This window comes from Eublepharis macularius, chromosome 16, assembly GCF_028583425.1.
Source record: "Eublepharis macularius isolate TG4126 chromosome 16, MPM_Emac_v1.0, whole genome shotgun sequence".
Lineage (NCBI taxonomy): Eukaryota > Metazoa > Chordata > Lepidosauria > Squamata > Eublepharidae > Eublepharis > Eublepharis macularius.
This window is the reverse complement of record NC_072805.1, coordinates 15985849-16010626: the sequence shown is the minus strand read 5'-3', so window position 1 is coordinate 16010626 and position 24778 is coordinate 15985849. Positions and strand designations below refer to the sequence as shown.

Here is a 24778-nt window from a genome sequence, read left to right as displayed (position 1 = left end):
TCCTACATTGGGTTGCAATGTTCAGCAGTTGAAGGTCTGGGGAAGGGAAGAGGGGGCCTTATCAGAAGAAAGCTGGGTTCAATGCAGGGCACACAAAAGACGGGTGCAAGAACTGGGTGAGTTCTTGCAACACTTTTGGCCTCAGAAAGTCCTTCAGGTCCTGAGTGAGAGGTGCCAACTGGCCAGGGGAAAAAGGCCTTTTTTCAGGTCTGAGGTCCGATACTCAGAAATGAGCAGGCAGGCATGGAGTGAAGCAACTGCTGCGGTGTCCAAGGGACTGCTACACAGGAAACCTCAGATGCTAAAACTACAGTGCCTGAGTTGCCAACAGCCTGAAGAAAAAATGCCCTCCAGCAGCCTAAAATTATACGTGTGAAAGAGTCCTTGACGATTTAAAAGATGGAATCCATATAACAACAACATTCGATTTTATACACTGCCCTTTAGGATAACTTAACACCCATTCAGAGTGATTTACAAGGTGTGTTATTATTCCTTACGACAATCACCCTGTGAAGAGGATGGGGCTGAGGGCCAAGCTACACATGATGAATGACACTTGAACAGCAAGTGTATTTCTCCCTGTTCACTTGCCTTCCACTCAATCCACTTGCCGTTCAAGTGTCATTTGTCATGTGTAGCTTGGCCCTGAGAGAGCTCCTAGAAGCTGTGACTGACCCAAGGTCACCCAGATGGCTTCAAGCAGAAGAGTGGGGAATCAAACCTGGCTCTCCAGATTAGCATCCTGCTGCTCTTAATCACTACACCAAACTGGCTCTCAGAGACTGTACAAAAAAGAAATGTTTTAAGGGACAGTAAGTTGCCAGGCAAGTTGCAAGGGGAAGGTCATTCCAAAGGTGTGGTGCCACCACTGAAAAAGCCCTGCCTTTGGTCTTCATCAACCTCACCTCTGCAAGTGTGATCATAGAGAGCAGGGCTTGGGAGGCAGATCTTAACTGAACAGTACAGGAAGAGGAGGCCCTCCAAGTCCTCGGTCCGAAGTTGTTTAGGGCCTTTTTGTCTCCAAAACCAGGATGTGAATAAGTGATCCAAGTGGGGCTGTCTTTTAACCAGAATCACACAGGCAGAATCCTCCAGTTAGTTTTGAAGGCATTTTATGATAATAGCGGAACAGGAATGCTGGTATATAACTGAGGATGTCACACCACTGTCGTTCTGGCCAAGAATCCGTCACTACAACAAACTGATATTACTTTATATGCGTACTTGAAGAGTGTCCTCAGTCGGCATGTTTAATCTAAACAGGGATCACGTGCTAGTCAGATTCAGTACCACGCAGTCTAGTATTTCTTCCAAACAACCAATAGCTGGAAGTCAGCAGCAGGGTTTTTGGAGTGTATATATAGAGACTCTTATGCTGGAATTTCCTGGAGGAAGCGATGAAACTTTACTCCCCCACCCCCAGGTGAATGTGAGACTCGCTGTAAGATTGGTCAAATTATATTTCGGATCTGTCCCTTCCCCCATTATTTACCCCTGGAAATGGAATAAACTCAAACAAATGGAGACATTTTAATAAGGACTGCATCTCAATTAATTTTTAAAAATGGCTCCAAATAACTGGGGTTCAGTCCCTACAAGCATAGAACTGTAATAGCATCATCTCTACTACCCAATAACAAGCACCTTTATCTAAAACACCAGCCAGGTTATTGCAAAACATCACTTTGTTTTCTTTTTTAAAAAATAACTTCATGTTTGCTGCCTGAGTATTCATGAAATGCATCCAGAGAAGTGGAATCCAATCCTCAACAGTTTATTTATAAAAATAAAAAGAATGTCTGTCCACCTGTCCATCTGTCTGTGGCAGACATAACTCATCAGAAAATAAGCTAAAAGCCTCAAAATTGGTGAATACCTTCAGGATAATTGTGGGATTTGCAGTGCCAAAAATAAAGGAAATCAGAACATCTTGCCCCAGGTGTCCGCTACCCACTGCTATTTGCAATTAAAGCAACAGTTGTCTTTTTCTAGCAGAAATAACTCATCAGAAAACATGTGAGTGCAGCGAAAAATGGAGCTGTTAAGCAGAATGAGGAGGTCAGACTGCTAGTACTGGAATAAACCTTGTTAGTCTTTAAAGTCTCACTTGACTTCTGTTTAATTATCATGCTAATGGCTTGTTAAAGAAGTAAAAATACAGAATAATGTTCTTATCTTCAGAGCTCTTTCTTTTGTCCATAAGCAAATGTAAGCAATTAATTGCTTATAATCGCACAGGGCTCCCAGGGGCATGCTCCTGGGTGGCATGTCATGCTTCTGGGCAGCACAGCACACTCCTGCAGGCCCAATCCAGGCCCAAATTGTCTCGAATCGGGCCGATTTGGGCCTGAATTGGCCCAGATCGGGCTGGATTGGGCTGCTACAGAGCGTGGGAGCGCTCTTGTGCTCCACAGCGGCCCATTCCAGGCCAATTCGGGCCCAATTTGGCCTGCTTTGGCCTGCTTTGGGCCCGGATCATGCCACTGTGGAGTGCAGGAACACTCCAATGCTCCACAGCTGCCCGTTACAGGTCAATTTGGGCCTGATCCGGGTCTATTCAGGCCCAAATCAACCCCCCCCCCACACACACTGGAGCAATCCCAGGGACGGCTGTGGCTTGCATGATGATGTCATTTCCAGGAGCAGGTAGGTGCTGGGGCCCTCACCTCCCGCTGGGAGGACAGGGGGACCTGGCAAACCTAGTCACGAGTCTTCTGTCAGTGATAGACAGGTTAAAGATCTCATACCAAAAAACACACTATTTTCAATGTCTGGGAAATAAGTTTTTTAAAAGTCAGGTTTCTGGTTGAGGTGACAGCTTAGGGGGGTCCAAAACAAAGAGGACTTGCACCACTATTCTCTCACATCAATCAATATATCTAATTCTTGACATGGCCCCATCTGTGGATACTTAAATCTAGAGTGTGGAAGTATGAACAGGAAAGACGTATCTTTCTACAAACCTAAGAAAAGCTCCAAGTTTGCAGAAAAATATGAGATCTAAATAAAATTGATGGGTTAACCCTTTCCCCAAAAGCAGCAGTAGTGCCTATATCTTTAAGAAAGGAGATCTCAGTGGCTATTGTGGGGGTTACTAAGCAACCACAACAATATTGCCAGGCTTCAGCCCTGAGTTTATCAGTAAAAGGGTGGGTATGGGGCCCTTTCCAGGGGTTTTTTTGGCCTGAAAGGCCACCCCTGTTCTCTTCCCTTCTGCCTTGGAGGGAGGACTCGCCAGAGCCAGGTCAGTAACATCAACCAGGTAACTTGGTACCATGCAAATTGTGCAGACTTTTCTCCTGGAGAGGCAAACAGGAGATGGAAGGAGGGAAACCTGAGGTCCAGTGCGGTGTGTTGGTTAAAGTGTCAGACTAGAATCTGGGAAAACCAGGTTTGAATCCCCACTCTGCCATGGAAGCTCAATGGGTGACCTTGGGCCAGTCAGACACTCTCAGTTTAACCTACCTCTCTAGGTTGTTGTGAGGATAAAATAAAGGAAAGGAGAACCATGAAAGCTGCTTTGGGTGTCCACTGGGGAGAAAAACAGGATATTAATGAAGCAAATAATAAATAAAACTGAAGATAAAGAGAGCAGATAAAAGAAACGTTGATTGGTGAGTGGGAAGAAGAGAAGGAAGCAGGGAAAAGAAAGAATATGTGGGTTGACAGGAGGAGAAAAAGAGAACATACTGTGGGGAAGGGATACGAGGGAAATGAAGTGACCCCCCCCCCAGAGTTGCTAGGTCCTCCCAGCGGGAGGTGGGGGACTCAGCACTGACCTGCCCTGTTGTCTGTTGTGCACATGCAAAGTGTGTGCATGCTCCCTGGCCCGTATGATGACATCACTTCATCATCATTGTGGCCTGTGGCCGCCCCCGGGAGTGCTCACATGCTCCATAAGAAGGCCGAATCGAGCCTGATTCAGGCCAGATTTGGGCTTTTCCAGACCAAAATGGCCCACTGTTGGGTGAGGGGGTGCTTCGCAGCAGCCCAATTTGGGCTCGAATCTGCCCAGAACAAGCCACTACAGAGCACGGGAGCACTCCCGTGCTCCAAGCTTATTCAGGCCCAATCCAGGGGCCTGAATAAGGCCAGGTTGGGCCCATGGGAACATGCTGGGCTGCCCGGGAGAGCACTCTCGGGAGGCCCATATCTCCTCCGCTGGCCAGGTAAGCAGGGGCGGGAGGTGGAGGGTGGGAGCGGGGGATCTCCCACCATCACCGGAGGACTGGCAACCCTACCCCCTCCAAAAACGCAATTACTTGCAGGTTCCTTGCTTATTTATTCCTAATGTCTAATCCCTTCTCTCAAGACAGAGGCATTAGTTGTTCCATATATAATTAAGAGATATTTGTTCTGTATTTAAAAAATTGCATTAAAAGTGCTTCTTCGCTGTGCTAGTCATTATCAATGAAGCAGAAAATGCACAGAAGGAGAAATTGTGCTGGGTTTATGCTTTCTTGCACCACATGATGCCACAACTGCGCTGAACAGTTGCCAGATTTACCTTGAGACATGTCCAGCCCTGCTTCTGGTATCAGAATTCCACATTTTGTCTGCAGGAAATTCTGCCCTGTGTAGAATTCTCTGGCTCATACACTGATATCTGTTTCATGTTTGTTGCACAGGCCGTGATTCTGCTCCTCCAGAAGTGCTTACCAAATATGGGAGGCTCCGGGGCCAGCAGATCAAAATCAGTGCTCTAAAAAAAGATGTGGATGTTTTCCTTGGAATTCCCTATGCCAAGCCACCGGTGGGACATTTGCGGTTTGCCCCACCGGCACCGGCTGAACCATGGAGCAGTCTCAGAGATGCAACATCCTACCCACCCATGTGAGTCCCAACAGTAGGATCTTTCAAGGTCCCTCCAAGAAAGAACCGTGCACTTTCACAGGAATGTTAGAAGGCTTGAAAACTCCACAGGGAATCATTTGTCCTACTGGGGAAACTTATATAAACTATATATATAAGATCCCCCAATGGAGCAAACAGCAGCTCCGTGGGTCTTGTTTCAGGAGGGAGAAACAGTGAGGGTGGAAGCAGTGAGGGCCCCTTCTCCCTGCCCTATATATACACCCAATCCAAATCAGGCCTCCCTTGCTCTCCTGGATATCCCAGAGCATGTCTGGTAGACCAGATCAGTAGGGCTGCCAGGTCCCTCTCCCCTCCCGCCAGCAAGGTAGGGAACCTGGCACTTACTTCGTGTCAGGCATGCGTTCCTTTTTCACACATGCACACCCTGGAGCTGACGAGGTGACATCACTGCGCCACCCATGGGAGAGCTTATGAGATGTTCTTTTGAGAAGCCAACTGCTTCAACCTTGAGCTGGTAAGAAGCTAGCTAGGCCGAAGCCCTTAAATGATGCAACTGCAAAAAAAAAGAAAAAAAAGAGCTCATTATTTTACACATTTAACCCTTTCAAGGGGAAGCAAGATGTTAACTCGCCTCACACCTGTGGTTGTTACACCCTTTGTCATAGTGGGAACATGTGTTGACCCAATCAAGCCTTTCACACAAATTGCAATTATTTTACAGCATGAAAACGTGTAATCATTAAGTAGGGTTGCCAAACTCCACGTGGGGCCTGGAGATCTCCCAGAATTACAGCTTATCTCAAGACTACAGAGATCCGTTCCATTGGGGAAAATGGCTGCTTTGGAAAGCGGACTCCATGGCATCGTGTCCCTGCTGAACTCTTCCCAAACCCTGCCCTCTCCAGCTTCTACCCCCAAGTCTCCAGGAATTTTCCAACCCAAAGTTGGCAACCGTAAGGCTGGGCCACCAGGGACTGGCTAATGTCTGACAGATGTCTTGCTTCGTGTCTATTGGGTATGGCAATTGGACATATAAGGTTGCCATCCAGCCAGTTTTTGGCTGGTCTGGCCATGTTTTTGCAACTTTAATAACGTGGTCTTGGACTTGGAATATCATCCCGGCCCCCTGAGATTTGGTACGAGAGAGATCTGGTTCATCTCTGGGGATGGGGGAAGGTTACTTAGAGATTGGCATCATTTGCTGATGCAAACTTCATACCTCGATGCAGCAAGAGGCTGAAGAGTGAAACTAGCAAACATAATACCCACTCTTCCTTCAGCTGATCTCAAAATGGCTGCCACTCTAGGATTCCATTTTCTTGCTGGTTTGCCTCAAAATGGCTTCCCTCCATGCCTCCCACTTACGGAATACTTTAGTTCCTATTATCCATACAGTGGTGTCTTATGCTGCTGAAATTGCCTTTATCAGTTTATTAGAGATGGTTATGAGGAAACCTTCTGTTCCAATTGTACCACATTAATCTGTTCAGTTGGGCTGAGTTTTGCTTTGCTTTGCTAAGGTGCCTGCAGGATCCAGTGATCGTACAATCTGAGTCAGATGCTTTTACAACCAGCAAAGAACATGTTCCATTGACTATTTCTGAGGACTGTTTGTATTTAAATGTCTACACAGTGGCTCGTTCAGTTACAAAACCCAAGTTACCGGTAAGCACAGATGTTGCTAATCTAGGGACGGCATTTATTTGTCTACATTCCCCCTTTCTCCCCCATGAGCCTAGTCCAAGACCGAATCCACACTCACTCACCATCTGCTTATCTTGCGCAGTCGTGGCAATCGGGTTCATTCTGCTACCATGCTGTGCATCATCACATTCACCCTTCCAGTGTGTCTTCATGGCGCAATCATTTCACTACACGCCACTGAGTAAAGCGTTGCAGTGGGCGGTTCCATCCTCCGCCGTCAGAATTGATGGTGCACGTCACTTCCCTTTTTTAAAAAAAAAAAAATGTCAATTTTCCGGTATACCGATATTCCGACTTTTAAGAAATGGCAATGTACCCTCCCCCTCATCTTTGATTGGCTCATTTTTTGCTCGTCACAGACCACTTTCTAACAATTGGCGGGTTGGTATGGCGGGCAAATTTGAAATTAGATTGTCACATTAAAAGCATTGTCTGGAAATTCTGCTGCTCAGAGTGGTTTTCTGCTTTTAGTAGTTAACAACATGAATGCTCAGAGTGTGATATTTGTGATGATGGCTTAGATTGTGGTTGGCATGCTTCGCAGCACAGCCACGCGACACCACGAGATGATGCATTCTGTCCTTCGCACGTGGTAGAATATCCCACCTGCATCCTAAGCTTTCAGGAATATATTTGTTTTCCGCACCTGCGGGAGACAATCGTTGCGGGAAATACAGGATTGCTCAGCTTGGCTCCTCGCGCTCTTAAAAATGGCGGGACACAGTAGGGAAATGGTCCCTGTGTGACATGCACATGCTCCGGTGACTGTTTCTTTTCCTGCGCAAACCACTGCTCTACAGTTGGTTTACTGGTATACCGACCTTTCTGCACTGTGCACAAAAAAAAGGCAGGGAGAAAATGGATTTCCGCCACTATCACATGGTTTGGAAGGAAGGCGCAATTGTGGCGTGGTGATGGCGGGGAACACGCGGAATGGGAAAACATGTGAGTATCTGCATGAACAGCGCACCACTTGCGGAAAAGATGTGGAAACAAAAAAGAAGTGTAGATTCGACCCAACACTCTAACCATTATACAACACTACCTCTTTGTCAGGACTGCCATTCCCCCAGTGAACATCCCCACCATGTCTTACCTGGCAGGCAGGGAAAAAATAAAGGAGGAAACAGTGACTCGTTGGCCTGTGCGCACGCTCACCAGCGTCATAATGATGTTACCATCAGATACATAGATGTCACTTCCTTTGCATCTGGAAGTGGTGCCTAATTTCAACCAGAAATCTTTCTATTATCAGTGATTGGGACTAGAAAAAGGGAAGAATATTTGCAGAAGAAAAGCTCCAGAAATGACCGAGGGTCAAACTAAAAATGCACATTTTTGAAGAGCTGGATCAGGGTTCCCCAGACCCAACTTGGGTTCCCTGGCAGCTCTGGGAGATGGGTGTTTAAAAATAAAGGAGAGCCCAAACGGCCTTAGGACACCACTTCAGGGGGAGGGGGGCTCTTCCCTCCCCCCTCAAGCCGTTTTCCAAAATAGGGGAGGTCTCTTGTTTTGCTGCTCCAGCGCTCTGGAAACAGATTACATGGGGAGGGAAGAGCTTCCCCCCCCTGCAGTGGATTATGAAGCCATTTGGGCTCTCCTTTATTTTTAACAGCCATTCCCCACAGCTGCTGTGGGGCTGCGGGGAACCCGGTTCCCCAGACCCAACTCTTTAAAAAACTGCATGTTTAGTTTGACCCTTACTCCTCATATTCCAGTTGCTAACTTTACTCAGGGAAAACTTGCCCATCTGATAAGGAAAAGCCTTTCCTCCTGTTTTCCCACAAGAATATATTTACCATCAATAGCTTTAGTCATAAAGCATAAGTTTTGCTAACTGAGGAAGCCATTGTGGTTTATGACTGAAGCAACTGGCAAGAAATATAATCCTGTGGAAAATCACCACAGAAACCTTCTGTTTGAAGGGAAGATCTTTTTTTTCCTGTGCGGGAGGATCCTGGTAGGAGCGGGTTCCCATGTGCGGAATGCATTCTGACCCTTTCGGAGGATGCTTGTTTAGAGAACAATGTATGAGCAAATAACCTTTTTTATTATTATTTTTGTTTCTAGGTAATGGTTTGGATTCATGGAGGGGGGTTATTGTTGGGTGCAGCCTCCACATATGATGGGTCGGTGTTAGCTGCTTCTGAAGACGTGGTCGTTGTAGCGATTCAATACCGGCTGGGCATCCTTGGCTTTTTTAGGTAAAACCTTCTGCACCAAACATTTCAAAGCTTAACACAATATACCCCATCCCTGTAGTCTAACTGGACTGGCTCACTTTAGCCTTCACTAGCCATGAGGACAACCAAGACTGGTTCCAGATTTTGTGGGGCTCTGGGCAGAGAGTACCTGGAAGCCCCAGGGAGAAAGTTCTTGAGACCCTCCCCTGCCTGCTGCCACACCCCTCTTCCCATCCCCCTGTGTTTCCTACCACAACTGCCTACTTATGCATCCTTCTCCTCCAGCTCCCTTGCTTCCTGTGGTTCCTGTGGTTGATGGTGGGGACAGTGTTTCCCCACAGAGCCTGGGAGGGCTCCTGCATCTTCTGTTCGTGGATAGGCAGGCGGCAGAGATGGTCAGGGGGTGCCTTGCCAGCATCCAGGAGGGGTGCTAAAAATCAGGGGTCTGCAACTTTTCTCATTAGAGAACCAAACTATGTCAGCATTCAGAACAGCATAAGGAAGCCAATTTGCAACGCTAAAAATATACAGCTTGACATTACTGATAATTGGTTGATGAATAACACAGAACATTTCTGCTGCCCAGGCACTGGTAGATAGGAGTCTTCATTAGGCCAAGGCACATATGAGGTCTCACAATAAGTAATAAATATGCACAGGAGCATCTTGCACGACTGTTTTAATGTGCAGGTATAAACCTGTACATGGTTCACATGTGGATTAGTGGTAACTGTTCACCTTTATCATTTCCTTTTTTGGAAAAAAATTCTAAGAAGCCGTTCAGTGCTATCAAAAGCTTTTCTTGCCTTTCTGGTTTTCTAAGATCCCACCGATTCATCCAGTATACTTTCACTAAAAAGTTTTATTCTCTTTTTGAAAGTGCCAGCTGCCTTTGGCTCTGGTACCATTGGTTTCAGAGGGTAAACAGTAAGTTAGGCAATGGGCAATTTTCAACATTCACATATTTTAACTAAATGAAAGCATGCCAGTTTTCCTTTGTCAGAACCTCGTTGAGAAGGTTAAAGGAATACCTTTTTTGGCTTGGTACATTTGGATCCAGTCTTTTACCATCAACTTTCCAATAGCTGAGTATGTCTCTCTTGAGCTTCTCCTCCCTTCCAGTTCTGGTGACGCAACAGCTCGTGGAAACTGGGGCTTTCTCGACCAAGTGGCAGCTCTCCAGTGGATCCAAGAGAACATTGCAGCATTTGGAGGTGATCCAGGATCTGTTACTGTATTTGGTGAATCTGCAGGTGGAATCAGCGCTTCTGCTCTGGTAGGTTATTGATGATTACTAAATCTTTTTTTAAAAAAGATTTGAATCATCCTCAGTTTATCAGTGCTAGGAAGAAGAGCAAGCATTTGTTTTGAGAAGCCCTTGGCATGTTTCCTAGATGTGTCCATGGACTTGAGAGATCACGTTAACCTGGTTGAATGCAGAAGTGATGGATTCCAACCCTTCTTTTTCGAGGGAATGGCAGACGATTGTAGACATTGGGGAAGAGGGACATTACCCGGGCCTGTGAGCCTAATTATTGGCTCCATTAGCCAAGGGTGCCACCTAAAATATATCCAGCACTCTCCTCTTCCACTTGGATGTGCATTGCAGAGAAGTTAGTAATGCTGTCTGTCTTTCAAGGAAATGTGTCCTCCACTGCAGATCTTCTCACTGAGGAACCCTTGAGGAGCTTTGCAATCACTGGGCAATGAAAATAGAGATAGTGGAAGAAAGGCCATCACTGATATTTCAGCTTTCCTTCTCTTCTCAGGTCTTATCTCCACTGGCAAAAGGATTGTTCCATAAAGCCATCTCTGAAAGTGGTGTGGCCATCATTGATGTTCTCCTAGACTTTCATCCTGCAGAGCTAGCTAAGGTAGGTTTTTGAAGGGAGTGCTAGAACTGAAATTGAAGGCACCTGTCAGCACCAGAAGGTGGTGAGAAGAGCCTGTAGGCATTACAGGTTACTCAAAGGTGGGGAGTGTGGTGGAGATGCTCCAGGGCACAAGGGATACTTTCACCAGAATTGTAGGGAAACAGGCTTCTTTTTGCCTAATTTTGCCTGTGGTTTGAAAAGCAGAAATAGGCAATATTAAGTACATAATCTGAATAGTATTGGTCGGCTTTTGAGATGCTAAGGAAATGCCAGACGTTCATGTTTGTCTACTGCTGGGCTAAGCCTATTGATTTCCACATCTTCCTTCCTCTGCCATGCATTTCATACGGATATCGAATAGAATATAGACTCTAGAATATAGACTCTAGATAGTTTTAGAAGAACCCTGAGTGGTGGCAGTTGGTTACTAGCGCGTTCTAGGGAATCCTTGGGCTAAGGGTCTTTCCTAGCAAAGAAAGACAGCTTGCCACCTTTCTTCTGTAATAGTAGGTACATCATAGGAAGAAGGAAACAGAAAGAATCATAGGCATACCATAAGCACACAGGACCCACATACAGTGTGTGTCAGGGTGAAAGACTTTATGCTGACCCTAGTCTCAGGATACAGAGACAGACTACTTAAGGTAGACATTATTAAGGTACATTATAAGGTACACATTATTAAGTAGCTAGGGACGCTCAAGTGAACCTCATTTCACATGTCCCCTCCCTCCAACTTTCCATGCACTTTCTTGCTCAGTTACATTTTAATTTGCTCTGCATGAATACATTCATGTGTTTGATATCAGTTTCTCCTCAGCTGTTCCCCCACCTCCCACCTCCATTAATTGAAATACAGATCTTGACACTTTTTCACACCTTAAAGAAATGCAAATCGGCAAATCAAAAGAACATACAGTACTTGTTCTTGTGGCAAAAACAGAGCTGGATTGGCATTCTACACGTGGCGCAGAGTGGTAAGCTGCAGTACTGCAGCCCAAGCTCTACTCATGACCTGAGTTCGATCCTGGCGGAAGCCGGTTCAAGTAACCAGCTCAAGGTTGACTCAGCCTTCCATCCTTCCGAGGTTGGTAAAATGAGTACCCAGTTTCCTGGAGGTAAAGTGTAGATGACTGGGGAAGGCAATGGCAAACCACTCCATAACAAAAAGTCTACCAAGAAAACGTCATGATGTGACTTCCCCCATGGGTCAGTAATGACTTGGTTCTCGCACAGGGGACCACCTTTACCTTTACCTTTACCTCCGTACTTGCAGATGCAATCACACAAAGGGGGCTCCTGTGAAAGTGGCATACATGTACACTGAGCAAGAACAGCCTGCACGTGAATTGAGTACTGCACATAAAATCCTGCACTTGAGCGTCTTCAGGTACTTCGCAATATGTATTTCTACTCTTAGACCCAAGGAAATGGAAGGGTCAGGATTTTTCCATCCTTTCTCTCTCTGGTCTGGAGCTATTCCTTTGAAGTACAGACTGATACTCTTAGGGCTGCCTTCTGCCTTCTTGCATCCCACCTTCCTCTCCTCATTTCTGTCTCCATCTTGCCAGCCATGAAGGCAGGATGCCTATCCTGCATATCTCGACATCCTAGTCTAGATTGATAGAATAGAATCATATTGCTACTCCTTTCTTATCCTCGGTGGAGTTCTTGTAATAAAGATCTTTCACTTCTAAAGCCTTAACCAGGCTCAAGTGTAAGTTTCTTCCTCTGCCCACACTCTGCTGTCAGGCTCACACACACTACTGTGCAACTCTGCTAACAATGTATACTACCGATCATGGCCACCTACAATTTTGTGTCACCAGCCCAAGCCAGTAGCTGTGGGTGCTGGCATTCCTTCCTAAGAAACAATGCATCCCATAGAAGCTGCTCATGCTTATAAAGGTCGAATAGGAGGCATAACTGATTTCGAAAAGATTAGTATTCAAAAGAAAAACCAAATGTTAGGACAAATTTATAAACTTGTACTTCAATATGACACGAAAACAGAACGAGTTAAAATGTGTATGCTTAAATGGATTCAGAATTTCGAAGAAGGGATAACATTTCAACAATGAGAAAGCTTATGGATAAAAGGCATAAATTTTACAAGAAGTCAAGAATTAAGGGGAAAGTGGTATAAGATGTTCTACCAATGGTACATTACCCCAAAGGATATTGAAAAAATGGATAAGAAGTATATAAGGACGCGATGGAAGTGCAAAGAAGCAGAAGATACCTTTTATCACATGTGGTGGATGAGTAAAAAGACAAAAAAAAATCTGTGAAGACATACATGATGAGATTCAGAAGATATTAAAAATTGATTTTGCTATGAAACCTGAGACTGTGCTGTTAGGAATTTTGCTAGATAGCATCGAAAGAACCTTACACGAACTGTTCAGAAGTGAAAAGTGGAAAAATGTCCAACTATTGAAGACTGAAAGATAAAATGGCAGAATGTGGAATTTGCTAAGCTAACGAACTATATAAACAGGAGACCAATCAAGGAATTTGAAAGGAAATGGGAGAATTATTATAAATATTACAGATGAAGATGGGAGTGATACAGATTTTTCTATTGCTTCTGATTTGCTGAAGTTATTGAGTTGATTTTTTTTAAGATTGTGATATGGGCCGTTTCCACATGGCTCCCTGCTGCTCGTAACAACCCAGAATATCGCGAAAAAACCGCAGAAGATCACATTTTCTCGCGTGAGATTTGCGCGACATCATGTGACATCGTGCAAATCTCATGCGAGAAAATGCGATCTTCCGCATTTTCTTCACGATATTCCGGGTTGTTACGAGCAGCGGGGAGCTGTGTGGAAACGGCCCTGGTCTAATTAGAGTTTATATATATTAGTTGACTGATGTAATCAATGAATTTAGTATTATAAATATTTAACGATATATTTTACTTATCATTAAGTTGTGATGTAAGCTAAGTTTTATTGTTATAATTTTTGAAAATAACTTGAAAATACCTTGCTAGCTTCTTCGAAGTAAAAAATATTGTGTGTGTGTGTGTGTTTGTAATGGTTTTAAAACTATTTAAGGATTAATACATTGCTAAGTGCTTCAAATATTTAATAGCTGATAGTTAATACTAAATGGTTTTTTCATTTTAAATGAACTAATATATTTAATTCATTAAACATCTATTGATCTAATCGTGAGATTTATTAAGATGAAGAGAGGAAATATTGTTGAGTATTATGAGTAAGCTGAATATCTAAAATTTATATTTTATATGTCATACAGTTACCATAAAAAAGTAATATAATTACCTTTACAATTACCATATTATTACTATATTTCGATAGTCCTTGCAATGTGCATTTTAAACTGTTTTAACCCCCCCCCCTTTTTCTGTACCCCTATTTATTTGAAAAATAAAAATATTTGGAAAGAAAAGTTTCTGAAGGATGAAGGGACACTTGAAGCACATTGGTGATGATGATGATGATGATGATGCTTATAGTCCGCCTATCTCACTGAAATGCAAGGTGGATTACGTACTGCAAGTGAATACAATATAATCAATCGTTAACTCAGGACATTCCAGGAGCAAAAATACAACATGAAAATGTTGACAAATACCTTTCTCTTGACTGCAGAAAATCACTGAATCCGCTGGCTGTGAAACGTCAAGCTCCAGCGAGATGGTTCGTTGTCTCAAAGGGAAGACAGAAGATGAAATTTTGCAGACCACCCTCAAGATGGTAAATATATTCCAATCTGGCAGTCTTTCGTATGGAGTGCATGTTATAAATGACACAGGCCTGATGCCAAAAAAGGTGCTCAGTGTCAAGTTCCCCTCCCACATCACATGGGGTAATATCCAGTCTTTCTTGTGATGTCATCATGTATTCTTTCCCTGCTCCACATCATTGGCAAATGGAGGCAGGGTGATGAAGAGTATTATGATGTCATTATTTATTTATTTGATTTACTCTAAACTCCACTGTTCTCCCCAATGGAGAATAGTGTTCTCTGTTCTCAGTGGAGAATAATATTCTTTCTTTCTCCATTCTGTCATCACTACAACCTGTGAGGTAGGGTAGGCTGAGAGCATGTCACTGGCCCAAGATCACCCAGCGAGCTTCCACAGCACCACTCGAACCTGGGTCTCCCAGATCCTAGTCTGATGCTCAAACCAGCACACCAGACTGGATCTCATGTGTTTATACAGTTTAATAACCAGTTTGATGGAGGCACAAAAGCACCATTTTTTCCTAAGGTTAAGGAAAAGTAGTAAGGGCATTGTCATACATACAAGGAAGGTTATGTAATTGGTCATTCATGTTGCCTCTGGTTTCATAATGGGTTAGGACTGCTCCATACACTCCTTTCCCAGTATCTGAAGGACACGCTTGATGTAGACTGCCTACTGTCACTGGAAGGAATGCCAACAGGAAACACTGGATTTTGGATCTGAACTGTGCAATAATTTAGTTCATGTTGTTTTGGGTTGAACTGTGCAGCACAGTTCAGTTCTCCTCTGAGGTCCAACTCACATTTGACCTGCGTATTGGCACTTAGGATGATGCTTGGACTTTGCAGCACTGCACAGCTGTGTAGCTGCCACCAGTTTGCCCTGCCAAATAGCTCTGCAGTTGCTAGCAGCTTGCATCAATGCAGAGCTCTGCAGGTGCCTTCAGCTTGCACTTCAACTAAGTTCTGTACTTGGCAATGCAGCAGAGCTCTGCACATCCCTGCACTTTGTGGTAAACGTTACTGCATTTTGGGGGTGGTGGGGGACTTCAAGATTGGATGCCACTTTGGGCCATGTCCTTGTCTTAACTTGTAAGGGATAGAATTATTAATACAAACAAACTAAACAAATACACTTTGTTATGATGGCTAGAAAATAACATAGTCTTTAGCTAGATACGTTCGGAGATTTCTGTTAGCAAGTCATTTATTTCCATGGTCACAGTCCAGAAACATGTAAAAATTAATAAAAACAGGTAAGGCAGGGTTAGCTATGCAGCAAAAACAAATTGCCACCCTAGTCGGAATGAAGAGACAGACACCAAATCTGGATATAACGGCCACTTTATTAACTTCATACAAATAGAACAAGCCAGAACAGTGGCAAGGGCCTAAAGCGGTACAGGTCAAGCCACAGGGTGCACCCTGGACTGCCGCCTTGACCTGTCTGGGCGACCCCCGAAGCCCCGGGTGTGACCCATCCATGGATGGTGTGGACCCAGCTGGCCAGGCAATTTGGTCACCCCCCTTTCAAGCTCCTGAACACCTCAGCTGTACAGCAGTGAGGGAAGGACTTGCATGTGGGGGTTCCCAAAGGCAGCCTGCCCCTGCAGCTGGCAGCCATCAAAGCAGTACCAGCCCTTCAGGCAGGCCCCTCTTCCCACCAATAGGGAAGCACCAAGGGAGCTCACCGGCCCGCACCCTATCTCAAACTCAAACCTGCCAACGCCAGGGCCGAGCCTCTGCTTAGGCCCTAGCAACCCCACTGGTAGCCTAAGGCTAACTGGAACCCTTGCCGCAAATCCTCCATAAAAATTTTTATTGCCTGCTGAGGAAGATGTCTTTGCCCGTAGTGACCAGGTAAACCCCATTACCTCGGTAGAGGTTGGCAAATTCAACCTAGTATGTGGAGGTGTGGCAAATAAAGGCCCATACCATCCCCGAAAGCTTTCTCTATGGCTCCGTTAGCCTTTTGTCTAGCCCTCTCAAGGGCTAACGAGTCCCAAGCTTCCCACCGCACTGACACGGAAGCATTATGGACCAGTCATCAACACACCAGGCACTACTTGCCTATGCATTGCAAGTCTGTGTGAGCCTGTAACGAAAGGGCCATGCCTTGCAGCCAAGGTCATGTCCAGCAAACCAAGGTCATTACCACGCGGTGAATGACCATAACGCGAGGCAGAGGACCACACCTCCCCTCAAACTATCAGGCCACTACTTGCCTGGGTGCTGCAAGCCTGTGTGAGCCTGTAAGGAAAGGGCCATGCCCTGTGAGACAAGGTCATACTACCCAAGTGAATGACCCGAACATGAAACGGAGGCCGCTCCTCCCCTACAGCTCATGAGGCCACCATGCTTATGTGTGCAAATCTGCCTGAGCCTATACTGGAACGGCCATGCCCCGCAGCCAAGGTCATTACAGCCCAAGTGAATGACCAGTATGTGAGGTGGAGGACGGCTCCTCCCCTTGAGCGCATTGGACTACCTTGCCTATGCATGCACATCTGTGGAGCCTGTAACGGAAGGGCTGTGCCCTTGGGAAGCCCAGCTTATTACTCCCAGGTGAATGACCAGGAGTTAGGCAAAGGACCCCACATCCCAACAAACAGAAGTAGCAAATAACTTTGAAGTTATTTATGTTGAATGTAGGTGACTTACAGTTGCAATCAGCATAGAGTAGAGCTATTGCAGCATAGTGGGTGGGTAAGTGGTTGGGATGTGAAACAGCACTCTGCTGGTTGGGCTCTCACTACCGCCATGAGCTCTGCAGGTGGCCTTGGGTAAGCCACTCCTCTCAGCCCCAGCTCCCCAGCTGTATTGTGGGGGTAATCATTACACTGACTTCACTGCACTGAGTGTGATACTAATCTGTCCAGAATGGTGGTATATAGACACACTGTTGTTGTTGTTACTTCTACTACTGCTGCTATTATTATTATTAATGAGCAGCCTTGAGAATGGGACATATTTAAGCATTCAAGGGCTCTGCGCTTCGATGATCTATGTCATTCAAATGGTACTCAAAGGAATTCTCGGGTCCCTTAGATGCTTATCAGAATGCAGATACTTATTAGAGATGGACTTTCTCCTCTAGACCATGATGCTCTTTGTGCAGCTTCTGTTGTTCCTGTGGGGCTTGTGCAGGAGAATTCTGAGAGGTCTGTGTCCATAAGTGTACAAATGAATCCCCTGTTGTGGTTTCTCTTGCAATTACAGGATTTTACTACTGTCCATCTGGAAGAAGATGAAAAAGTAAGTACCTCTTTGCTGACCTGTGGCCTGTCCATGACCTTCCATGGATCGCTTCTCCAGACAGCTGTCTCCTAAAGCAATATGGAAAAAAGATTGCTTGAGGAAATGAACTAAAGACAAGAAAATAATCTCATTAAAAGATGCATTCGGTTTTGGACGGCGCTGATGACTGTGGTAGCTGTCAAGCGCAGTCGTGAACTTGGTCAAGCAGATAATGTAAAGCTTGCCAGCCCTGGGTTGGAAAATTCCTGGATATTTGGGGATGGAGCCTGGAGAGGGCATGTTTGGGGAGGGGAGGGGAGGGAAGGGAGAGAGCTAAGTGGGGTGTAATGCCATAGAGCCCATCCTCCAAAGCAGCCATTTCTTTCAGGGGAACTGATCTCTATCAGCTGGAGAACTGTTGTAGCTCCAGGAGATCTTCAGGTCCTTCCTGAAAGTTAATTAAACCAAAAGGGGAGGTCTCTGAATCAGTAGGCACCTAACTCAGAGGGAAACTCCCAGAGAGACCAAAAACGATACAAGAAATTAATTTAAATATGGTTATTCTTACTATTAAAGTGCAAGTGCTCAAATGTGAAGTGATAAAGTGCAGTCATAATAATACCAATAATTACATTCAATCAGGATAACAAATTACATTCATTCAAGATGATAGTAAACCAATGCAAGATAGGTAAGTCCATATAAAGGGTAAATCCCAAAGTCCAATCTATTGCAACAGTTTTAATACTTTGTTCTTTTCTTTTTACTAGGTTGAAATGAGTAGAACGCGGCAGCTAAACGAGCTAAACTATAAGCCGGCAGGCTTGTTGCCAACCGTCCAGAGCTTTGCTATTCTGCTGCTGAGACGCACGATAGAGTTTCCTGCGATGTTCTACTCATATCAACCTAGTAAAAAGAAAAGAACCAAGTATTAAAACTGTTGCAATAGATTGGACTTTGGGATTTACCCTTTATATGGACTTACCTATCTTGCATTGGGGGTTGGGTCTTCAGCTGCAGAGCTTCTGGACACAATTGGATGCACCAGAGGAAAGAGAGTTATTTTCTGTTTGAAAGAGAAGCGTTTAGGAGACAGTGAGTTAGATGAGGAAGATGCACATGGGAACAACCTAAAAGTGGGCAGGCAAGTGGCCAACTCAGAGCCAAGCTACAAGTGATGCCTGACATGAGTTGGACACTTGTCAGCTTCCCACAAGTTTTGATGGGAAATGTAGGCATCCTGTTCTTACAGCTGCGGGACCATTTAATTGAAGTTTACAGAACCCACACATAGCGGAGGGGAAGGGGGGGTGCCTGGTTAGAGCCTGACATTTACATTCCCCTCCCGACTGCATGTTCTCCCTCCCATAGACTGCCGCTCTGTAAACTTCAATTAAATGGAGACCCAAGCTGCAAGACCAGGATGCCTACATTTCCCATCAAAACTTTAGGGAAGCTGACAAGTGTCCAACTTGTGTCAGGCGTCACTTGTAGCTTGGCTGTCAGCTTAAAGGTGAGACGCAGGACTGAGAAACTTGAAGGATGTGTCACAGCTGCGTTGAACTGGCTTGGTGCCTGGCAAACTTCCTGGAGCCCCACAAAGCCCTTCCAAGCTCCAAGGGCAAACAGGGCACAAAAGACGCGCCTCATCTTCTTTTCGCTGGGGTGGATCCAACCATCCACCAAGGAGCCTTCCTCCAACTTAAAAGCCTCTTCCTCTAACAGAAGAGCCACTTAAGTTGTAGAAAGTCTCCTTAGGCTGGAAGAAGACTCTGAACGTTGCTGATTGGTGTGGTAGGATCTGGGTAGGATCTGCTCCAATGTTTGTGACGGCTCCGTTGTGCAGCAAAAGTCTTGCCTTTTTCTGGACATTTTGGATGGGGCACAGGTCCTTTCCCTTGCTTCCTGGATAGTGGGCTCTCTTGCCACGGCTGACTCAGGTTGCGCTTTGGACAGCCTGCAAAGCCCTCCCTTCTGTGGGCTGCAGAGAGCTGGTGGGGCAACCAGTCTCCTAGCCACCCACTGAACTTGAAGGCTGGGATTGTGTTGGGACATTAGGGGCTAGGTGCTTGGGAATCTGGGTCACTTTGGCTTTGCTGGCATTATCTGGACCAGCTGTTCTGACATAAAGCAGATTCTGGAGATGTGACATTAAAATAAATAAATATCAACTCGGGTGCTACTCTGACATTCTTAACTTTCCCTCCTTTTCTATTCCAGCACGTTGTGTTTTTCCCGGCAGTTGTTGATGGTGTGTTTTTTCCCAAGTCACCCAAGTTGCTTCTAGCAGAGAAAAAAATCAATAATGTACCCTTCGTGATTGGGGTCAATAACCATGAGTACGGATGGATCGTTCCGAGTGTAAGACATTTCTCTTGTTTTTAATGCACACCCTTAAGCCTGTTTGCCTTTTGAGACACTCTATGCCTCTTGCACTCTTCACATCCCAAATTTATTCTTTTAGATTCTCCAGTATCCAGATTTCACAAGAGGCCTAGACAGAGCAACAGTAAATACTGTGATTCGTGGCTCAGAACAATTCACGGTGAGAAAGGAATCCTCAGGTCAATTTTACATTTGTAACAGGACTTTTACTTTGTTTTAAAAAAATAATTAGGGGGGAAAGGGGTGGGAGGGACTACTGAAGATCTGTTATGGTGACCCAGTGGTTGCTCAGAGTGTAAAAGGAGGTACCCCTCCTCCCCCCAAAATCTGGGTTGTGATGCACTGGCTACCACCTGGGGCACCCACACGAAGTGGGCACAGGGAAAGAAATGCCAGGCTTTTCAGCAGAAAGGGATCATAGTTCACTTATACTGTCAGCCCTAGCAGAAGCAATCCTCCCAAGATAACAGGAGGCCAATGACGCTCCCTGATTTTTCATTTGCACGTGATAGACTGTTGCCCCCGAATATGCTCACATCATTCTCGATGAATATCTGAAGGATATTGAGGACCCCATACAACTGCGGGACCAACTTCTTGACTTGTTTGGAGATGTGGTCTTCGTGGCTCCTAGCATTCAAACAGCGAGATTCCACAGAGGTGAGTTTCTGTTGCAATAGATTGGATTAGAAATGGGTCTCATGAGATCTCCAAGAGAACAATGGTGGAAAGACTGGCTCATAGATATACCACCACCCCGCCAAGATGAGACCCTGAGGTCCAGCTGCTCAGCATGGAATCTGCTCTTCAAGCAACAATTGAGGAGGAAAGCTGGTGGTAGGATTGGGATCCAATACAGAATCACCCATTGTCTGATACAGTCAAGCTTGTTGGGTCACCTGGGCCCAGTCAAACTCTCTCTCACCTACTTACTGAGTTGTTGAGAGGATAAAATGGAGGTGGAAGAATGATGTTGTAAGCTGCTTTGGGGGCAGAGGCCATTTGTGTGGGAGTCCAAAAGTGGGGCTCAGAGGTTAGGAGAGGGGGAAGCTGGTGGACCAGATGGCTGATCAACAAGAATGTTGTAATCACCAAGGGGAAAGGTGAGGTTGAAGTCAATGAGGAGCAAGATAAGCCAGGCAGGCTGAATTAGAAATTCAGGGGAAGAAAGAATATAGGACTGCAACTGAGAGCTGCTGAGGTGAGCAAAGTCCTGTTGAGAAGTTGTTTGTTTGTTTCTTTGTTTATTGAAACATTTATAGCCCACCTTTCCACATGGTTCAAGGTGGCTTACAGTAGTTAAAAAAATTCCAGTTAAAACCAAAATAAAACAATAGCTCCCAAGTATTTCCCTCAGTGAGACGGGGCTGAGGTTGGGGCCTGGTAGTGGAACAATTTGGAAAGCAGAAGGTCACCATGGCAGTCTTCAGGCGATGGGAGATGCAGAGATATCCAAAGGAGAGGGCAGAGGCAGTGGCAGAGTCAGATGGGGAGACCCAGGTTTTGGGAAGTGCAAGTATTTAAGTATTTTGAGAATCTGATGCCTCTCCAGAGACCTGCCTGAGGTGCCTTAAAGTAAAAATAATACAGACTATCAACCTAAAATAAAATTGAGAGGAAAGTTTACAGAGGGTGTTTGCTGTTTGGGTGAGGAACAAGGAGTCCCAGAAAGGAAGGGAAAGGGGGAGGAAATAAATAGGAATCAGCCCGTGCCTTGTTTGGGTATAATCCAGCTGCCATGATGAAATCTTCCTCTTTCCTTCAGATGCTGGATACCCAACCTATGTGTACGAATTCCAGCATCGTCCAAGTTGGTACGAAGCTCTTAAGCCGGACTTTGTGAAAGCGGATCATGGTGATGAAATTGCCTTTGTCTTCGGAATGCCCTTCTTGGAAGGTGAGTTAGCATGATGTAGTGATTAGAGCATTATAGACTGGGAGGGCCTGCGGTTGAATCAAATCTCTGCCCTGCCATGAAGCTCACTAGATGTCCCCAGGCCAGTCTCTCTCTCTCTCTCAGCCTAAGTTGGTTTTGAGGATAAACATAAGAATGATGGCCATTTCTGCCACCTTGCAGAAGGGCAGGATAAACTCCAGCAGACAGCAAGCTTCCCAAATCCACTGTTGTAGGTGCTTCAGTTTCCAGATCTTACAAGGGGCCTGGACAGAAAACACTCTGATTTGCAACTTAGAACAATTCATGGAAAAGGGCTATTTTAATTTGTACAGAGGAATAAAAGAAGGAAATGTTTTAATACATATTTATATTATACATGGTGTATGCAGCACAGGGATAAAATTGGCTTGTATCCATCAAGTTTCTGCTGAATGGTGGCAATTTGGGTTTTTGCTTTCTCATCCTGAAAGTTCTATGGTCACATACATGAAGACAGACAGACATGCATGACTCCACCTATGATGCTATTGGGTAGTAGGCCTCCCGTCTTCCCCACAGCATTGTGGTGCTTCTCTGTACTTCCCAGATTTTCTCCGTATTTTCTGCAATCTTTCTCAAAACCGCTTTGCTGCGATGATTTGAGAAAAAATGTAGCAAAGCCAGGGTGGCTTCCAAATGGGTAGGACAGTCCAGACCTCCCTGCTCAGTTTGGCGCCATTTTCTCTACACCTGTCCCTTGCAGAGACTGTTCATTATACCTCTGGAGGGCTTTTTGGCTTGATGTTTTAATGTGCAACTGACATATCACATGTAACAATCTATCTTTTTGGTTGTTTGAATTCCTAGTTTTCATTAAAAAGATGCTAAGTACAGATGAAGAGATTATAGGAGGTCCCCCAGAAGAAATTCAAAGCCTGCTTTCTGCAATCTTTTAAGAAAGGGATTACAGCAAGCCCTTTGATTTCAATGGGCTTAGAAGGGGGCAACTCTGTTTAAGATTACACTATAAGAAACAGATAATGGGATATTATTCCCTATGACTGTATACAAATAGTATTCTAGGTAACATGTTAATTTTAGAAATGCTCCCCATCTTGGTGCGTAGACCCATCTGGTCTGTCCTTCAAAGCAATTTCCGTTTCAGCTCTCACAATCACCATTTTGATTGCTTGTGCAATGACTTCATTTAAAAACCAGGCATAAATCTTCTAACTTTTGCTAATGCTATTGTTTTATGCCTTGCTTTGCAGATAATGCTAATGAAGAAGAGAGAAACCTGAGCAAAATAATCATGAAATACTGGGCTAACTTTGCTCGCACTGGGTAAGAACATTGTTATGGTGGCAAAGCAAGGCAATGTAAAGTGAAAAAAAGGTCAGCTATAATGGATGCTGATGTTTTTTCATGCAATGGAATCTGCAGCAGGCAGATCGAAACTTCTGGACTGGCCTCCTGCCCTTTTCTCATCATCCTTCCATTTGCATCACTTTGGGTTCCACCCCAAGCCACAGATCTTAGCCTCTCCAATGGAATGGGAGTCCTACCTTTTTCTTTGGGATGCATTTGGAAAGCAGAGCAGCATTCCAGGAGGCCCTGAGGCTGAGTGGCAGAACATCTGCCTGGCATCTGCTCAGAGGGTCCCCGGTTCAATCCCCGTCATGTCCAGTTAAAAGAATCAAGTGGTGGGTGATGTGAAAACTTCATCCTGAGACCCTGCAGAGCCTCTGCCAGTCTGAGAAGACAAGACTGACCTTGATGGACGGAGGGTCTGATTCAGTATCAGGCAGGTCCACGTTTTCATGCTTGTCTTCCTCAACGGAGCTCATAAGTGGTCCAGTCACTGGCATTTTCAAAAGCACTTTGCATAGCAAATTTCAGCTCCTGGGTAGGAATCAGCTATGGTGAAAAGAGATACCACAGTTGTAAAGCAGCAGGGCCTGCCATTCAGCTCGCTTCTAAAACAAACCGTTCTGCAAGTTGGAGGCATTGCATCTGCTTTGCCAAGTGCGAAGCTGGGAGAAAGCTGGGCTCAAGCCCCCTGTGAAGAATCCACTGTCATTTATTTTTTATTTTACGGCAGCCCTTGCTTCTTTTCCCTCAGAGTGCAGCTTTAAAGGCCAAGATGAATTAAAGAGCAAACTAATTCTCCATTTTGAATGCTTCTAGGAACCCTAATGGAGACGGCCTGACAGCGTGGCCCAAGTACGACCAGAAAGAACAATATCTGGAAATCGGCTTGAAGCAAAAGGTGTCAAAGAAGCTGAAAGAGAAGCAAGTTGCCTTCTGGACCAAGACCTTGCCTGAAAAAATAGCTGAAAGCAGAAGAGCACGCACAGAGTTATAAGCCCTCCGTGGTGTCGAGAGGCCATTTTGCTATTGAAAAGTTAAATTAATTTGTTTATTGTTTCAGAGAACTTTTATCTTGGGTTGCAATGTTGGTCAATCGACTCATCAAATATTGTTAACTGTTCACGGAAACATAGAAACATAGAGCTGGATGGGATCCCAAGGGTCATCTAGTCCAGCCACCTGAACAACACAGGACATCCCCACTCCTCCACTTGAAGCCAGCTGGGTGACCTTGGGCTAGTCACTGTTCTCTGGAGCTCTCTCAGCCCCACCCACCTCACAGGGTGTTTTGTTGTGGGGATAATAATGGCATACTTTGTAAACTGCTCTGAGTGGGCATTAAGTTGTCCTGAAGGGCGGTATAATCGAATGTTGTTGTTATTCACAGCTATCACCCTCCTTAACTCCCTTAGAGACCCCTGCTCTATGTCCAGAGGAAAGCAAAAAACCTCCAGGATCCCTGGCCAATCTGAAGCTAAATCTCAACCATGTTTCTGAAGGCTTCCCAGCCCAAGATTCAGCAACATAGGCTTAGAGAGGAGAAGTTTTACCTTAGGGAAGAGGAAGGTCAGTCCAAGCTTGAGTTAGATGAGGGTTTGTGGAACTCCCAT

General features: G+C 45.1%; 1 protein-coding gene across 4 annotated transcripts in view; it reads left to right on the top strand.

Moving 5' to 3' along the window:
* LOC129344076 (fatty acyl-CoA hydrolase precursor, medium chain-like) overlaps positions 1-24462 on the top strand; it is a 28102-nt gene extending 3640 nt beyond the window's left edge. The window contains exons 1-14 of one of the 4 annotated variants that reach the window (XM_055000570.1): positions 4747-4836; positions 5540-5833; positions 6339-6483; positions 8593-8726; positions 9828-9981; positions 10475-10579; positions 14203-14307; positions 17519-17554; positions 19757-19897; positions 20001-20081; positions 20434-20581; positions 21687-21818; positions 23069-23141; positions 23985-24462. In XM_055000570.1, the coding sequence (XP_054856545.1) occupies positions 5811-5833; positions 6339-6483; positions 8593-8726; positions 9828-9981; positions 10475-10579; positions 14203-14307; positions 17519-17554; positions 19757-19897; positions 20001-20081; positions 20434-20581; positions 21687-21818; positions 23069-23141; positions 23985-24162 (1455 nt within the window). In that variant the 5' untranslated portion in view covers positions 4747-4836; positions 5540-5810 and the 3' untranslated portion in view covers positions 24163-24462. Of the gene's footprint in view, positions 1-4631; positions 5834-6338; positions 7468-8592; positions 8727-9827; positions 9982-10474; positions 10580-14202; positions 14308-17518; positions 17555-19756; positions 19898-20000; positions 20082-20433; positions 20582-21686; positions 21819-23068; positions 23142-23984 lie in introns of those variants that run through there. The other 3 variants (XM_055000568.1, XM_055000569.1, XM_055000571.1) reach the window with 3 other exon arrangements.
* Positions 24463-24778: the final 316 nt, after the last annotated feature.